Below are 16,823 nucleotides of genomic sequence, written 5' to 3'. Positions count from 1 at the left end.
GAGTGAGGAGGGGGCTGCAGGGAGGACAAACAACATGAATTTAAGGGTCTGTAGGGGTCTCTGAAGTCATCTTTCTAGTCCTGGGGTCCCCACCTGTGGGTCTGCACACCACCCATCTGCATCGGAGACCACCATGGAAGTGGTTCAAATGCAGATTCCTGGGCCATTTGCCCTAGAGATTCTGATCCACCAGGTACAGGGTGGGGCCTAGAATTCAGGAAATCCCTAAGTGTTTGGGGAACCATGAGTCTAGTCTAAGCCCCGATTATGCATGATGCCACCATATGTCTTTGTATGAAGCACTTGGCAGTTTGCAAAACTCTCCTGCAGATACCACCCAGATGCCTGTAGTGTCCCTAACAGGAGGGCAGAGTAGACCTTACCACCACCACCACCACCACCATCTAATATTGTTTTCCCACGTCACAGACAAGAAAACGTCTCAGAGCAGCTGGGGTGCTTTCCAGGGTTCCACACGTAGAGTCATGATCGGAACTGGAACCCGCAGTGGCCATACTGCCTCCTGTCCAGGGCAAGTGCCGAGCCCTTGCCCTTGGCTGACGCAGGCTCCAGACTCCTCCGCATTTTCCGGACTCTCCCAGGCCCCCTTGCCCATGTCACTGTGTGCTTAGTGCCCTGGCACAGCAGACAGGGCCTGTGGCCGCCCTTCCTCCCTATGGCCTCGCATCGTGGACGTGACCACGGGCAGTGGCTGAGTGCGTGGACATCCCCCTACAAGCCCTCAACAAGCACCTGAAAGTTGTGGGCAAATTGAATTTAAACAATATTATTATAGTACAAATGACCACAGCTGCTCACTGTACGGAATGCCTGTGGCACACCAGACACCGTCCTTGGGGTCTTTTTCTTTTTTTTTTTTGAGACGGAGTCTCACTCTGTCGCCCAGACTGCAGTGCAGTGGCACAATCCTGGCTCACCACAACCTCCACCTCCCGGGTTCAATCGATTCTCCTGCCTCAGCCTCTCAAATAGCTGGGATGACAGGTGCCTATCACCACATCCAGCTAATTTTGTATTTTTAGTAGAGATGGGGTTTCACCGTGTTAGCCAGGCTGGTCTCGAACTCCCGACCCCAGGTGATCCACCCGCCTCGGCCTCCCAAAGTGCTGGGATTACAGGTGTGAGCCACCGTGCCTGGCCTATTCTCAAGGTCTTTATCCTCTCTTTAGCAACATCCTCGTGGCAATCTGGGAAGGGTCTTACTGTTGTCCCTGAGAGGTTCTGTGACTGGTCCATGTTTGCTCAGTGAATGAGGGGCTGACCTTGGCATTCCAGCCCTGGAGGTGGCTTCTCAACCATCCCAGCCCATCCCTGACCCCACTGGCTTAAAGCTCAGAGAGGCCTTCCCCGCCCCGGATCCCGTGCACTGCAGTCTGCACCCCAGCTAAGCTTGGCTTTCTTCTTCTCGCCCACCCTCTGCCACGTGGCTCCTGACTCCTCAGTCACTAGAGGATCTTGAAGACCAAAAACGGAAAAAGAAGAAAGAGAAGATGGGATTCGGCTCCATCTCCCGCGTCTTCGCCAGAGGGAAGCAGCGGAAGTCCCTCGACCCCGGCCTCTTTGATGGTACCACCCCTGATTATTACATAGAGGAGGACGCGGACTGGTGATACGCGCTCCCCTGCGCCTGCTGCCCGCAGGCGTGTCTGTGCGTGTGGGCATGCGTGCAAGCGAGCGTGGGTACGCGTGTGGCCGTGCGTGGGGTGCGTGTGCACGTGTGCGCTGGCACACATGGGTGCTGGGTGTGGCCGAGCGCCTCTAACAAGTGAAAACACGAGTGTGAACCTCTCTGCCCTGCGTCGCCACCTCTGTAATTGATGTACATACCGCAAACCGTGTGTGAACCTGTCAACTCTCTGTCGTCTTTGGAGCGATACGGTTGTGTTGTTAATCTGGTTTATTATTTTTCTTCAGTGTTTGGTTTTTCGTTTTTTTCTTCTTTTTGTTTGGTTCGTCGGTTTGTTTTTGTTTTTGTTTTTTCCCCCTTTCTCCTCCCCTCCTCCTTTTTATGAAACTTGAAAACTTGAAGGACTGCTGTGTATTTGTAAATAACAAAACTATTGTGCACTCCATGCTTGTAAATGTCCCTCGTCCAAACCGCTACTCCTGGAGCCCGTGTGGCAGAGGGTGTGGTCTGTTTTTCATGTCTCCCCTCCCGCCCCCCCTGGTGTGAACGTGTGGGACCAGACCCTGTCCTGAGGGTGCGCCCAAGTCACTTTAACCACAAAACGCCATCGTCGTCAGGGTAAGCTCCGCTCTCCACAAAGACCCGCGAGCCCGGCCTAGGGGCCTTGTCTTGGCTGGGTTTGTCAGAGGTCAAACGGGCTCTTTTAAACGGCCTACCAGCTTTTAAATTGCGTTGCCGTTTATTTCTTTATGAAAAAAAAGAAAAAAAGAAAATTGTTTCGTTTAATTTATTTGCACAAATGCTGAAAACTTATTCTATCTAAATTATTACATAAATATTGGAACGTCTATTTTTCCATGGGGTGGGCGGGAGGTGGGTGTCTCTGTTGACTTGTCTGTTCTGTTACCATGCTGCTACCCAACTGTGCAAAGTAGTTTAGGGTGGCCAGAACCCAGGGACCATTGGATTTCAAAGCTTGCTTTTTCTGTTCTCTCTTCTCTCTCCCTCTCTCTCTGTCTCTGCCATTCTCCTGCCCATGCATGAAAGGATCCTCCACCTTCTTCCCACCCAGAGCTCCCTCCAGGCCTTTCTCTGTATATTTATTTATCTGACGTACAGAACACGACCTCAGTGAGCAGAGTGCTGACAGTCATGGTCCCCTTCCTTGGGTCTGTCTTTTGAGAGAGGTTGAGTTCAGGGCAAGACAGGCTGCCGCACATCCAAGGGTACGACCAGTGGGATCCTGGCCTGAGTCTGTTCTCCGAGGGGCCTCCAGCAGCATCTGTTCCTCCCTGCAGCTGTGTCTCTCTTGTCCTGGGTTTAGGGTGCAGGTGGGCCAGGCAGGTGTCATTAAGGGAGGCACTCACTTCAAAAGGAGGGCCACAGTGGGGACACAGAGTCCAGCACCTGAGCCCTCCACCCTCCCCATTCTGGTCGGTTCCATCGGCCACACTTAGAATCTCCCAGGATCCCTTGGACTCTGTCCCCCAACTTGTCACGGCAGCCTGAGCCTACCCACCCCAGGAGACAAGGGCTGGCAGGAACATCTGCGTATATGGGGGGTGGCACTGGCCCCAAAGAGGCTTCACCAGCAAAGGAACTGTGTGTATTTGAATGCTGGGGGACGGAGGACATGTGAGCGGTTCAGCTAGGTCTGCCCAAGGCCTAAAACTCAATTTCCTTTTTCTTTTGCTTCTGCTCATCCTTAACAACTAACAGCTCAACCCCCACCTCTAGACAACAGTAGTCGTGCTTTCTGCTTACAGTGACATTTTCAGCTCTTAAAAAGAAGCAAGGAGATTTTCAAATGCTAGAGTGTCTCTATCAGAAGGCATAGGACATTGTGTCCAAAGTCTCAAGAACAAACAACACTTTCCTTCTGACCTGGCCCAAAGGTCAGCAAAGAGCAAGCAGGCAGAGGCCCTCATAAGGCCTTTTCTGTCCTCCTTTGACCAAACTGTTTAACCGAGCCTAGGGGTGAGGGGGAGTGACCCAAGCTGGCATCTTTCTCTACAGAGAGAGATTTTAGAAAATACTTTTCTTGCCCATGAATTTCCTTTTTGGTTGATTTTTATCATTTTCCCTTTACTTACAAGAAAATAAGATTGCAACCACTCCTGGTAATGATTTAGTAGTTCCATTTCATTTCAGTTTTTGTAAATTAGGAGACAATTCTAAGAGTTACTAAAGGATGATTTATTTAAGAGAACTACGTCAAATAGCGAATGAGTTATGGGTAACGTTAGATGAAAATAACCTTTCCCATGGGAAAGGTTTCTCGAAGGCATGGATGCAAATATAAAATATTAAAAAAAAAATCTAAATAAAGCTTATTTTAAAATATTATTGAATTCTATGTTATTTGATTGCTTCTATTTGGCTCCGGGTGGGAGGCTGTGCCCCTCTGGGAGGCACAGGCTGGCATGACCTGCTCCTTGGACTTCCAGGGCTGGGTTCTGGGAGGGGGGATGGGAGGGGCCGAGGAAAGCTGGCTGGATTAGGGACCCTTGGAGGGGCCGAGCCGGGGTAGCCTCCCAGAAGCATCTCGCCTCTGCTGCCCTGACTGTAATTTGGAGGGCTGCCCTGTGGTCCAAACGCACCACCCCCCGCCTGGCACCCTGCATTGTGGAGCTTAGTGGCCCCAGTCAGCTTTCGTCTGCTTCCTTCTCCCCCTGAGCTCCTTCCAGAGGCCCCAAAGGAGCCTGTGCTTTGGGGCGTGTTACTTCCCACAGACCTCAGTGGACCTCTGCATGTCCCACGATCCCACCCTCCCTGGAGGACCGAGAGGAGCTTCAGGGAGACAGAGAGGGAGCCACAGGCTTCCTTGATTGAAGCCAGAGTGAGCCAGGCTTTTCCTAGCCCCAAGAGAACCCCCCAGATATAAAACTCAGGCCTCCCCCAGCGAGACTCCACTGTATGTCCCAAGAAGAGGGTACCCGGTTTACCCCAAAGCCTGACATAGTACCCTCAACCTCTATCTCCCAGCTGAAAAAAAAGTTCTCCCCAGCAATAAGACTGATAGAGGACTGGCTTTTAAGTCCCCTCCCACCTCTGCAGGAAGAAAGCATAAAGCTGTGTAATACAGAGACCGTGCTGGGGTGAAAATGAGCCCCCAGTGAGTGAGGATGCAAGTGGATGTGGTAGGATTGGGAAGGCCAGGAAAGCCCTGGGTGACAAGGAACTTAGGGCCATCTACCCCAACAGTTCTCAGCCTGACCACACCTTAGGGAAAAAAAAATACTCATGCCAGGCTATATTCCTGGAATGGAAGTGTATTTAAATCTCCTCTGGTGATTCTAAAGGGTTGCCAGGATTAGAACCGCTGAGCTGATCTGAGGAGGGCAAGTGTGGCCACACGCATGCCCCTACTCCCCTCTTCCCTGGCTCCATGCAGACATCACGAATCAATTGAAGAGCCCTTCCTGCCCATCCCGAAGTGGCCTCTGATTTCTCACTTTACATAGCCTCAGATAGCCACAGCCAGTCAATCAGAGTTGGCATACAAGGATAAAGCCTTTTTGCCCTCTCAAAACTGACCCTATCTCTCATGCTGGACACATGGCAAGAACTTTGGCCCAGAGAGGAATGACTTGGCCAGCGTCCTAGCTATTGTGCCTCTCATCCTGGGACCTTCTCAAGAGCCAGGCCACACCTTATTGGGGTCTTTGTAGCTCCACTCAAAAGCCACCGTACCTCCTTTGTTAAAAGAATCTTCTCCAGGGAAGCTGAGGCAGGAGAATGGCGTGAACCCGGGAGTTGGAGCTTGCAGTGAGCCGAGATCGCGCCACTGCGCTCCAACCTGGGTGACAGAGCGAGACTCTGTCTCAAAAAATAAATAAATAAATAAATACTTTAAAAAGAATCTTCTCCAGGACCTTGCTCCAAATGGTCCAACTTCAAATGGTACCTATTAGTCAGAAATTGGAGTAGGGCTGCCCAGGGCATCCAGGGCCAGCTGCACAGGTTGTGCACTGCCTTACTCCGGAAGGTGCTGTTCTCCAGGCTACCACGTGAATGGTGTCCTGGTTTTTCAATACACAAGCTGTATGACTGTACTCAGTGGGCCGTCTGTATGCTCCTCCTACCCACGTTGCAGGCTAAAACAGCTGTAACCAATAATAACAATAATAATCTCTAACATTGGTTAGGCATTTACCACAGGCCAGGGCCCATGCTGTGCACTTTACACATATTAACTCAGTTAACCCTCCCAACAGCCTGTCATTGATGAGAAAACAGAGGTTGAGTAACTCATCTGAGGTCACGGAGCCGGGAGACAGTAGAACTGGGCCTCAAACTATGGAGTTTTTGGCTACAGAGTTTGTGCCCTGAACCACTCTACCATCTGAGCAGTGAGGGGCTGCCACCAAGCAGCTGGGCCTTCTCCCTGGGGGGCATCTTCAGTGCATCATCTGGGCCTGGTTTCAAGGCCCCTCACCCACCAGTAGCCTCTGACACAGACTTGCACTGCCCTACTTTTGTGACTGAGTCTATTTCCATCAGCCTTTTCCCCGCAGGCCCAGAAAGCTCACCCCTAGAGAGGAATCAGCGGGGGGATCAGAGCAGAAACCGGCAGCTGTCCAGCACCAGCTCTCCCTTCCTCTTCCTGGCCAAGTCAGGAGCAGAATCACCTCCACTGGCCCTGCAGTCCAACCCCCGGCTGTACCAGAGCTGCAGATCCTGAAGGGTAGCGCAGCCCCCACAGCTGGGGAGCTCTGTGGCACCCTTCCCTGCCACAGCATGAGCCTGCGGTCCAGGAGCTGCCCCGCACCTGTGACAGATGGTGTCGTGCCCACCACTCAACCTGGGCTCCTGGGGAATCCAGGCAGAGTGAGCCTGAACCGTGGGGGACATCAGTCGTTTGACAAAATGATTTTTAAAATACCTCTGGGCCAAAAATTAGCCGAGTGTGGTAGCACACGCCTGTAGTCCCAGCTACTCAGGAGGCTGAGGCTGGAGCATCCCTTGAGCTCGGGGTGTCGAGGCTGCAATGAGCCGAGATCGAGCCATTGCCCTCCAGCCTGGGTGACAGAGTGAGACCCTGTGTTATTTATAAATAAGTAAATAAAATATCTCTAGGTTTTTCCCCCAAAACTTGCATTTTCACAAAATGGACTTCCCAGAATCCCCAGATGGCTCCTAGGCTTTTTCCAGCTGGACTCCACTGGGCGGGGCAAAATATGCCCCGGTCCCTGTCCCCCACCTGTTCCCATTTTCCAGTGGTTACAGAACCTGCTGATAATGAAGAATGAATAGGGAACACGTATCAGCTTATTCTTTATAAAAGAGTATATTCATAATTCTGCATTACAAAACAATGCCCAAAACTTACAAATATCTTAGCAGTTTGTATGTTAGAAGTTATTTAAATATCAAAGTCATGGCATGTCACTAAAGTGTCCCTGTGGGCAAATTGAGGGTATAAGTCTGGGATGGCAAATGGGATATGGCTATTTCTCTCTTGTTTTTCTTTTCTTTCTTTTTTTTTTTTTTTTTTTTTGAGACAGAGTCTCACTCTGTCGCCCACGCTGGAGTGCAGTGGTGCGATCTCGGCTCACTGCAAACTTTGCCTCCTAGGTTCAAGCGATTCTCCCACCTCAGCCTCCCTAGTAGCTGGGACTACAAGCATGCATCACCACACCCGGCTACTTTTTGTAATTTTAGTAGAGACGGGGTTTTGCTATGTTGGCCAGGCTGATTTCGAACTCCTGACCTCAGGTGATCCACCCACCTCGGCCTCCCAAAGTGCTGGAATTACAGGTGTGAGTCACTGCACCCAGCCTGGGTATGGATATTTCATACCTGAACCACAGTTGCATGATGTCTCAAAGCCCCGTGGCTGGAAAATATGCAAATATGCAGCACAGTACTCTATAGGGCAACAAGCTGAATCCATGAGAAAATGATCCCAACAGGATTGATCCAGGAATAGCAGCAAGGGAGCAGCAAGGGAAAATCTTGGCCTATTCATCCTGAAAATGGCAGGACTTCTGATGACCTAGCACGTGCCTTGGAGGGCCTTGTGACGTTGCCAGGCTGTGTACAGAAACCATGCTTCTGAATCACAGAAAACACTGGCTGGTAGCTTGTTTGCATTTCTGAGTTTTGGGTTTTGAAAATTCCTTATTGCTTTCTTAACGGTTACCAGTAAGTAGCTGTTAATTGCACCAATACAAGAGAATCTATAAAATTGCGTACCTTGCTTCCAGAATCCTCAACGGAAGATTTGCCTTTGGGAAGTCATTTGTGCCCCCATCCAGAGGACCCTTACAGCCCACCAGTGGCTTCCGGGTCACACCTGGATAATTGCTCCCAGTTCTGGCCCCACATCTGATTCTAAGCCCGTTGTTTAACCTATGAGCCTCAGTGTACTCATCTGTAAAATGGGTGTAATTACCCTCCCCTCCTCGTAGGTTCAGAAGTGAGAACTGAATGTGTTTTTGGAGACTGAAAAGGGCTGGCCCCATGATTACTATTCTCTGTGATTTGTAACGCATCTTGAGCCTGACAGTGACTCAAATCAAAACTTGTCCCTGGGGTAAAATCAGGGCATTGGGCTGTGTGTGTGAAGTTCCTCCAGCTGCCAGGGTCTGTGAGAACCAGCCCTCAGAGTGCAAATGCAGTTCCAGCACTGCTACAAAAGAGAATCTGGGCTGCTCTGCCTCGGAACAGGGAAGGTTTGAGTTATTTGCCCCTAGAATCCACCAGCTCTGACAGCATTCTGTCTTTCTGAGGTCTGAGTGCAAACACGTAGATGCTGCTGTCAGAACCCAGGGCCAGCCTGGTCTGGAAGTCAGGGCTGCCTCACTTAAGCAGTATTTTCTTTGTGCCAAGCACTGTTCTAAGCTCTTTCCAGATACTCATATAATCCTTCCAGCAGCTCTCCAAAATACATGTCATCCGCAGTTTACAGATGAACAAACCAAGGCACAGAGAGGTGAAGTTCTTGCCTGGAGTCACACACCTAGGAAGAGGTGGAACTGGGATTCACCTCTAGCAGTCTGGCTCCAGAGTCCATGTTCTTGGTAACTTTGCTGTGCAGTCTCAGGTCACCCACTGGCCCCAAGCTCCCTCTCAGGGCCTGCTGAGCAATAGAAAGCTTCAGAGAACATCAGAATGAAAGCCTCATTGGTAGGATGAGGCTGGGTGCTGAGTAGGCCAGCTTTTTAGGATTCAACTCCTTAATCCAGAAGAGGAAGAGACTGGCAAAATACGGGGTTTGCAAACTGTGTTCCATGGTACCCCGAGGGGGTTCCTCAGCAGTCCCTCAAGGGGTTGCCATAGCTGGCGAAAGAATCAGCAGGCAGGGCTCCAGCCCACCCTCAGCCAGTGGCTCTCCACTTACCTGTTACACACTGGACTTCCGTGTACGAGTCCACGTGAAAGGTCCCATGGTAGAGTGAGTGAGAAGGAAAGAGGAAGAGAGGAGGTTTGAGAACCACGAGGAGATCAGTGGTTGTCAAACCTGACCTAGCCTTGGGTTTTGAAGATATCCATTCCCAGGCCCCATCCTGTAGCTACCAAACCAGAGGGTCTAAGGCCGAGGCCCTGGGAGCTGTGTGCGTATTGAACAAGCTCCCTGGGGTGGGCTCAGTCGCAGGAGGTGAACATAGGGCAGAGACTGGGGGTGGCAGCGTGGTGCCCGTGTGTTGGAGTGCAGACTCGCCAGGGCCATCACAAGGTAGGTTGAGGCCACCTTCCCGGGGCAACCCCAGGGTCCCCCCAGTAAGGGAGGAACCTTACCCAAGCCAGACCCCAAGCTGCCCCCCAGGCAACCTGCTGCCTGGGGCCTTGTTAGGCCCCGCTGAGCAGAGGGGACGGGCACTCTGGAGTATCTGACGCCACAGGCCAGCCTCGGAAGGCTGCAGCAGCACCCACAGTGCAGGCACAGAGAGGTTCCCCGAGTCTCTGAGAGATGCACAGCCAGGAAGTGGCAGAAGCAGGAGTCAATCCTGAGTGAGATCTGAGTTCTGAGCCTGAGGTCCATCCGACTCCTCCTGACCTGTGTCCGACTGAGACTTCTGTCCAGTGGACCCGCCAGCCTCAGTCTGGGGCCGGTAATATCCCATGGACACCAGACCATGAGCCCTAAATTGGGGGCAGGTCAGCCCAAGCTGCTGCACTCTGGGAGGTGATCAGATGTCGAGCTGCTACGGAGGGGCCTGCAGGCCTCTGCCCACCCCTGCCCCTGGGCTCCTGCGGAGGCCCAGTCTTCTTCACCCAGAAGCCCCATCACCCCCAGCCCAACACCTTCAGGGCCCCTGAGCCCAGCTCTGGACTCTCCCAGTGTTCAGCTTGGTCAAGGACTCACTGTGTGACCACAGGCAAGCTGGTCTCCCTCTCTGGGCCTTAGGCTGTCTCTAAAACAGACCAGGACAGTGGTTTTCCGCCTGTGGCCTGTGAAGTCTGAGAAGTCCCTGGATGTGCCGCAGAAGGTGGTCGGCAAGGGAGAGGCTGCAGCCACCATGTTGGAGGGTCCCTCCCTGCCATCCACCTCCCTGCCCTTTAGCCCTAAACTCCAGTGTATTCGGCTTGTTGAAATAGGTCTGAATGATGGGTCTGCAGCATCTCTGCAGCTGAGAGGCAGTATGTGAGAAAACCAGGGGGCACATCGTCTCCAAGCTCCTCCAGGGGTCTCTGGGCTGTGATCGGGAAGGGAGGGGTGCACCAGCCTGGTGGAAGAGTTAGTCCCCATGGATGCCCCTCAGCTTCCCTGCTTACCCCTCCTCCCTATCAGTGAGGGGCAGTATGAGCCCCTCCTTAACCCTAGTAGAACAGGAAATAGGAAAATGGGGCCCCTGACCCCCCTTCTGGAAGTCTATAAGACAAGGCCGTGAATGTTTCCCCCATGAACCACAGGACAACTGCATTGAGCAACGCCTCCCCAGGTCACAGTGATTTACAGTTCGCGACACTCTTTCACAGGGAGATGGCGGTCAGGGTTAAGAGATTACATCCTGGGCGAACTCCCTGGGTTTCAACCTCAGTCCTGACGCTTGTTACCTGGTAAGCTTAGGCAAGGGACTTCACCTGCTGTGCCTTCGTTTCTTCATGGGAACAATAGGGGTAAAGAGATACTAGGTCAAAGTGTCGCTGCAAGGATGAAATGGGCCAATATGTATACAAGGCTTAGCACAGGGTGCAATAAACCTTAGCCACCATGATGATGACCGTGACGATGACGATGGCAATGATGATCTCATTTCAGCCTCTCGCCAGCCCTGTGGGGTAGACAGGACAGGGCCCTTTGTACAGATGAGAAGACTGAGGCCCAGGTAAGTTCAGCAATTTGCCCAAGCTGTGGGGGCCAGCCCAGAATAGGACCAGAGGAAGCAAGAGTGTGGGAGCTGAGAGGGGTGTCAGTGGTCTCTTGTCCACTCCCCTCATATTGCAGATGGGAGGGGGCTTGTCCACGGCCCAGCAGGGCATCAGTGTCTGAACTGGTTCTGGAACCCAGGGCTCCTGCCTCCCTGGCCAGTGCTTTGAGCTGCCTCCAACCACAAGACTCAACTAGGGGGAAAAAAATCCCAGGGTCAGTAAGTTTTGGAAACACTGCATCATATCTCCACACCTTATAGATCAGCACAACCCATTCACTTATTAAGGCTCTGACAAGTTCTGCAATGAAGGAAAATATTTTACCTTTACCCATCTAGTGTTTCCCAGACTTACGTGACCACAGAACCATACCTTTTACTCTCATTCAGTGGATCACCGACTGGGAACTATTGGGACAGATGACTTCTTCGGGCCCTTTAGTTCCACTATTCTGTGCTTTGAGGGTGCTGTCAGTGGTTCTGTGGTGATCTCTAAGCATGCCACCATTATTTAGCCACGAGAAGCCTCTGTGGCTCATATGAGATCCCTATGGTCCTCGAGAAGGGAGGTGACAGGCGCAAGACCAGGTGTGGTCCCAGCCCCTCTATCTCAGCATCCACTTTGCTGAGAAAGGACCCACAGCAGTGCACAGCACGCACACGAGGAGGAAGAGCCCCACAGATTGGCTTGGAAATGCCGGCCCCAGCGTGTTCATTATTTTCCTGCAGTCCTAGGTCCTAGATATAGACAGACGGGCTGAGTCTGTTGGCACAGGGACCCAGGGGATGGGCATGTCCATGCTGCCAGGGTGTCTGGCCCCACCTGCCCTCCAGAGTGCCTCATCACCCTTTGGTGGCTCTGAGCTGCCTAATTGCTTTCCCTGGGACAGGCCAGAGATGTCAGAGTCACATCCAAATTGGCTCTGTGCTATACTAGGCCAGCTTCCTTCCTTATTAGGAGGCTGATGTCTGTGGAGGCGGTGTGGAGCCTGTGGCCAGGGCATGTGGACCAGGAGGGAAGGAAGCAGCCTCTGACAGCTCTCATTGTGGGCACCAGAGCTGTGGTGGCAAGGAGGAGACTTGAGACAAGCCAGAAGGACCTTGAGGGCCTGTCCCCAAATGGAGGGTTAGAGGTAACAGGCCCAGGTCACTGATGGCAGCTTGAGTGTGTGAGCCAATTCCAAATTCCTTGCATTTCTTCATGTGTGTGCAAGAAACAAACTCATCTTAGTGACAGCCTGAGCCCAGCAGCATTGATCACCTCCTACAGGGAGGGGCTTAAGGAAAGGCCTGAGCTTCGGAGCTAGATCCTGAGGCTCAATCCCAGCATCGGCACGTACCAGCTGTGCGACACCGAGTCCCTTTGAGCCTCAGTTTCCCCCTCTTTGAAATGGAGATAAAACATATTGGCTGTTGCAAAGATAAAATAGTAAATGGAGAGATGCATCCAAGACATCCCAGCTGCTTCTTGCAGGGCTGCAGCAGCCCACGTGACAGAAAATCTCCGCTTCAGAACAGGAACCCAGGCCCTGAGTCTGGGCTGTGCCCTCTGCACTCAATTGATTGGCTTTTCTGAGCTCCACTTTTCTCATCTGTAAAATGGGCCCCTGGGAATCTTGAGTACCCCTCTCTGGGGAGGATGCAGTGAGCTCATGCTTACTAGTTGTAAAGCACCAGGCAAACATTAGCCGTCACGACTGCACGGCCTCGTGGAGCAAGCTGGAATTACTGTCACCACCTGCTGTTTTAGATCAGCACCCACTGCAAACACATATTGGGGTGACAATGACAAGGACCCACCTTGTGGGCTCTCTCCGTTGCCAGCACTGGGCTGGACACTTACTGGCCTCATTTCAACTATGCCGCGAACTCAGAGGCCTGTGGGGACCCTGCAGATAGGCAGGTCAGTGACGTGGCCACGTGGGGCCAGCACGTGCTGCAGCGAAAGGAAGCAGCTCTGCTCACTCCAGCGAGGCTGCTCAGAGCAATGCCAGCCCAGTGTTTCCAGAGCTCCAGAACTTCTAGAGAAGCCAAAAATCTCACATAATACACCCCAATTCTTTCATATTGACAACTAATTTTTTTTTTTAATTTAGTGTCCGTTGGGGGAAAATTTCCATGGCCCTAATTTGTCTCAGGGCCAACAGCTCTGTCACCTCCAGTCTAGATTCTCTCTCTGTGGACACCTCGTGCTCTGACAGTCCCTGATCTTCCCCTGCGTGTGGAGTCCCCGGGCCTGCCTGGCTGTAGGCGCCATCCCTATTCACCTCTATCCTCCACTGGAGGGCCCTCCTGTCCTCCACTCCCTGACGGCCAGGCAGCAGGACTCCACGCTCGTTCCTCAACCCAGAGAAGTGTTCCCAAGGCTTAGAGTGTTTGGGGAGTGGCACTGGAGAAGGGAAAAGCGGTCTTCGCTCAGCACTGCCCTCGGAGGCCTCGAGTCACTGCAGGAATCCTGAGCTCCGCCCCTCCTCCTCGAGAGCTACACAGGACCAGGTCAGCTGCTTGTAGCCACGTGACTCAGTTGTTTTTTATGGTCAGTACCGGAGTCTCTGGGACTCAGAGTTGGGGGTTGGGGGTTTCACCTTCAGGTGAAGATGTTGATGGGCCTGACAATAGGGTGACTCCGTAGTATCCCAGAAATCTCAGGAGGCTGCGCTATTATCAGCATGAAAAGCAGCTGCAAGCCTCCCAGGGATGCGGACCGGGGGCTCAGAATGAGGAATGGGGACAAAGACTGGCTTCATGGTGGGCAGGGGAGGTAGCAGGGGGTGTGAGGAAAGCTAATATGACTTGCTGACATCTACTAAGTGCTTACTGTGCCAGGCATGTGGTAGGAACTTGATGTACGCTCATTAAGTCATTCAACAAACACTGACTGAATGCTTTCTATATGCCAGGCTTAGGGCTTAGGGCTGAGGATGCAGATGTGGATGATGAGATAAATTATCCTAACATCATCCTCACCAAAGTCACGTGAGGACTTTGGTGAGGAAACTAGGGCTGAGAGAGGTAACATACATAGCCCAAAGAGACAAAATAAGTGATGTGCTGGACGCAGTGGTTCATGCCTGTAATCCCAGCACTTAAGGAGGCCAAGGTGGGCAGATCGCTTGAGGTCGGGAGTTCGAGACCAGCCTGGCCAATCCCACCTCTACTAAAAATACAAAAATTAGCTGGGCATGGTGGTGCGTGCCTGTAATCACAGCTACTCGGAGGGCTAAGGCAGGAGAATCGCTTGTACCTAGGAGGCAGATGTTGCAGTGAGCCGAGATCGTGCCACTGTACTTCAGCCTGGGCAACACAGCGAGACTCCATCTCGAAAAAAATAAAAAATACAGTGATGGAACAAGGCCAAGAATTGGGGTCCAACAGACTGCACGACACCACTTTTCAGGCAGATATGATTAAAGCTGATTAAACTGTGAGCTGTTAGAATAAGGCTTTGTTCTCTAATTTCCAGAATTCAAGGGCTAGAGGGAGGCAGACAAGGCAGGGAGCAGGGATCACAATTAAAGGTTATCTACAAAGGGAGAGAAGATTAATTCACAAAATGGGAAGAAACCTCCTAGGATCCTTTGCCCCATGCCGTGGCTCTGGCTGAACATATTAACAGATTCTAGAAGGGCATCGGTCTGCAGCACACATGCTCTTCCTCTCAGCTGCCGCTACAGGACCGCCAGTTAGAATGTTTCATGACGCATGATTGGAAAAGCCAAAACTGGTGCCAATGTTCCCCTTGCCATTCTCCTATAGGTGTCTAAGTTGTAAGAATCCCCTCACCACGGACCTCAGCAAAGCTGTCTTCATTTTGAAGGAAATTAAATCAATGCTGCTCATAAATGTGTTTGCTGTTCCTAAACTGGCTTTTGTGCAGTACATAGTGAAAGCCGCTCACCACTGGCTTAGGAAATTCCCAGGAGGCAGTGGCAAAGCCTTTTGAGGGAGGTCAGAGGTGGGACAATTTGCATGTATCATGCAAGATAATCACATAGAAGACAGCACCTCCAATCGCCTCACCCTGGGCTAGGGGCTTGGCATCTGGCTCAGTGGTGAGTTTCTGTCCAGGTGTGCAAATGGGCAAGGATTCACCAGGCAGGGTCTCCCAGGCGTCACAATGCACAGGGTCTATAGGCGCCTGCGGAAGAGGCTCAGCTGAGACAGAAAGAACCTAGGTTGTCTGGAGGCCCAAGGAGGAACTGCTTGCCAGGGAGGGGGCTCATTCAAGCCAAAGAGGCAAAATTGGTGAAAATCTAGCTAGGGAGTTAATCCAGTTAATTAATTATTAAAGTAATAACTAGTCATCAAATTGTGGACACAAGATGAAGGACCTTTTGTCACAATTCAATCCTGTTGGTTTATTATTTTTTCTTAGTGAAACCCAACATAATTTCAGATATTTTACTAAACAATATGAAAGTGGGGTTGGGGCACAGCTGATTTCCTCAAATCCACAGCCATCCATCGCCCCCAGCTTTGCCTCCAAGAGCTGTACAGATGCACACGTGCCTGGCCTCTGCATGGGTGCATGGAGAAGGATGGTCTTCTTGCCCTGGCCCCCTGTGTCAAGATCCCCCCTTACTTTTCATGGGATCCACCTTTCCGGGCTGCCCACTGGCAGAGAAGCCTGCCAGGAAAACATGTCAGAAAAGAGGAGTTAGTGTGGGGCTTGCCCAAGGAGGCCAGCAGCTGGGGAAAGATGGGCTTCGGCTGCAGTTGCAATTGAGACTATAAGAAGGACTTCCCAAATGTGGGTGCTGCTGCAGCAGTAGAACAGGTTAGCAAGGAAGAAAGAGGAAAGCTTTTGATGTATAGATACATATGTAAAAGCATAAAGTCGTTGTCATTGGATAACTATGTGTTTGTCTTCCCTGGACCTCTTAGCAGCTTCCTCCTAAGTGCATAAACTTAGAGAATACTTGTCAAGTATCTGCCTAGGAATTGAGTGCAGAGCAGCGGGGACTCTGGCCAACTCTGAGATCTCAATTCCCTGACCCTTTGGAAAATTTTCAGAGTGTGGGAGGAGGGACTGAAGGAGGAGAATGTCCTCCGAGGCTGGGAGCAGGGTGGCTGGTGGTGGGACAAAGCACAGGTCTAGGCCTTTGCGAGACGGTGGCACCAAAATGAGGGGGCGCCCATGTGATTTTTTTTTAAAGCATAAAGCAGTTATTGTTGGTAAAAGCAGTGCTCTGCTGGACTTTTCTATTTACTTTATGATGTCGTAAATAGGGACACATTGGGGTGGGAAGTACCACCAGTGTTTTAGCCCAGGGCCTCCCAAGGGCGAGCCTGGCCCTGGGGTCAGGGGTGGTGCAGGTTGGTGGCAGGGCCCCTGCCACCTTGCTGCCCACCCGGGGTCCTGCCGTCAGCCCCCAGCAGCTACAGTGGTGAGTGACTGATAGGCTCTCCTCCTGATGTTCTGCACACCCACGCTGTCCCTGGTCCTGTGGGCTACCACAGAGGCCTTTCACCAATTTCATACGTATTTCATGGGGCTTGGGACTGAGGGGTCAGCAAAGCATCTACCTCCAACAGGGCAGCCATGATCGGGCCATAAAAAGTTGTTTTTTCACATTACCATGAAGTGTTTAAAAAATGAGAATTCAGCTTTTGGAGCTACAGGTGCTGATGGAGGCTCCCCTGCCACTTCCCAAGGGCAGGGAGTTTTGACCGTAGTTGGCTGCCTGAACAGAGCTGGGCTGGGCTGAGAACGGAGGCCCCAGGGTGGAAGGGGGTAGGGCCCTCTCTGTGCCTTAGGGCAGGCTGGGGACGCTGGGAGCAGCCACACTCCATGCTCCCCAGCAGCTTGTGGATGGAGGCCAGGGATGCTGCTACACGTCCTGCGATGCACTAGACAG

At 51.9% G+C, this 16,823-nt stretch overlaps 1 protein-coding gene across 7 annotated transcripts in view; it reads left to right on the top strand.

Moving 5' to 3' along the window:
• Positions 1 to 16,823, top strand: part of KAZN (kazrin, periplakin interacting protein) — a 1,209,168-nt gene that overhangs the window by 1,153,400 nt on the left and 38,945 nt on the right. For 5 of the 7 annotated variants that reach the window (XM_055262432.2, XM_055262431.2, XM_063631811.1 and 2 more), the window contains one exon: positions 1,464 to 1,587. In XM_055262432.2, coding sequence (XP_055118407.1) covers positions 1,464 to 1,587 — 124 coding nt within the window. Of the gene's footprint in view, positions 1 to 1,463; positions 3,995 to 16,823 lie in introns of those variants that run through there. The other 2 variants (XM_055262434.2, XM_055262435.2) reach the window with 1 other exon arrangement.

This window comes from Symphalangus syndactylus, chromosome 22, assembly GCF_028878055.3.
Source record: "Symphalangus syndactylus isolate Jambi chromosome 22, NHGRI_mSymSyn1-v2.1_pri, whole genome shotgun sequence".
In the NCBI taxonomy this organism is placed as follows: Eukaryota; Metazoa; Chordata; class Mammalia; order Primates; family Hylobatidae; genus Symphalangus; species Symphalangus syndactylus.
The sequence above is the reverse complement of the archived record's forward strand: the minus strand, read 5'-3'. Positions and strand labels throughout refer to the sequence as shown.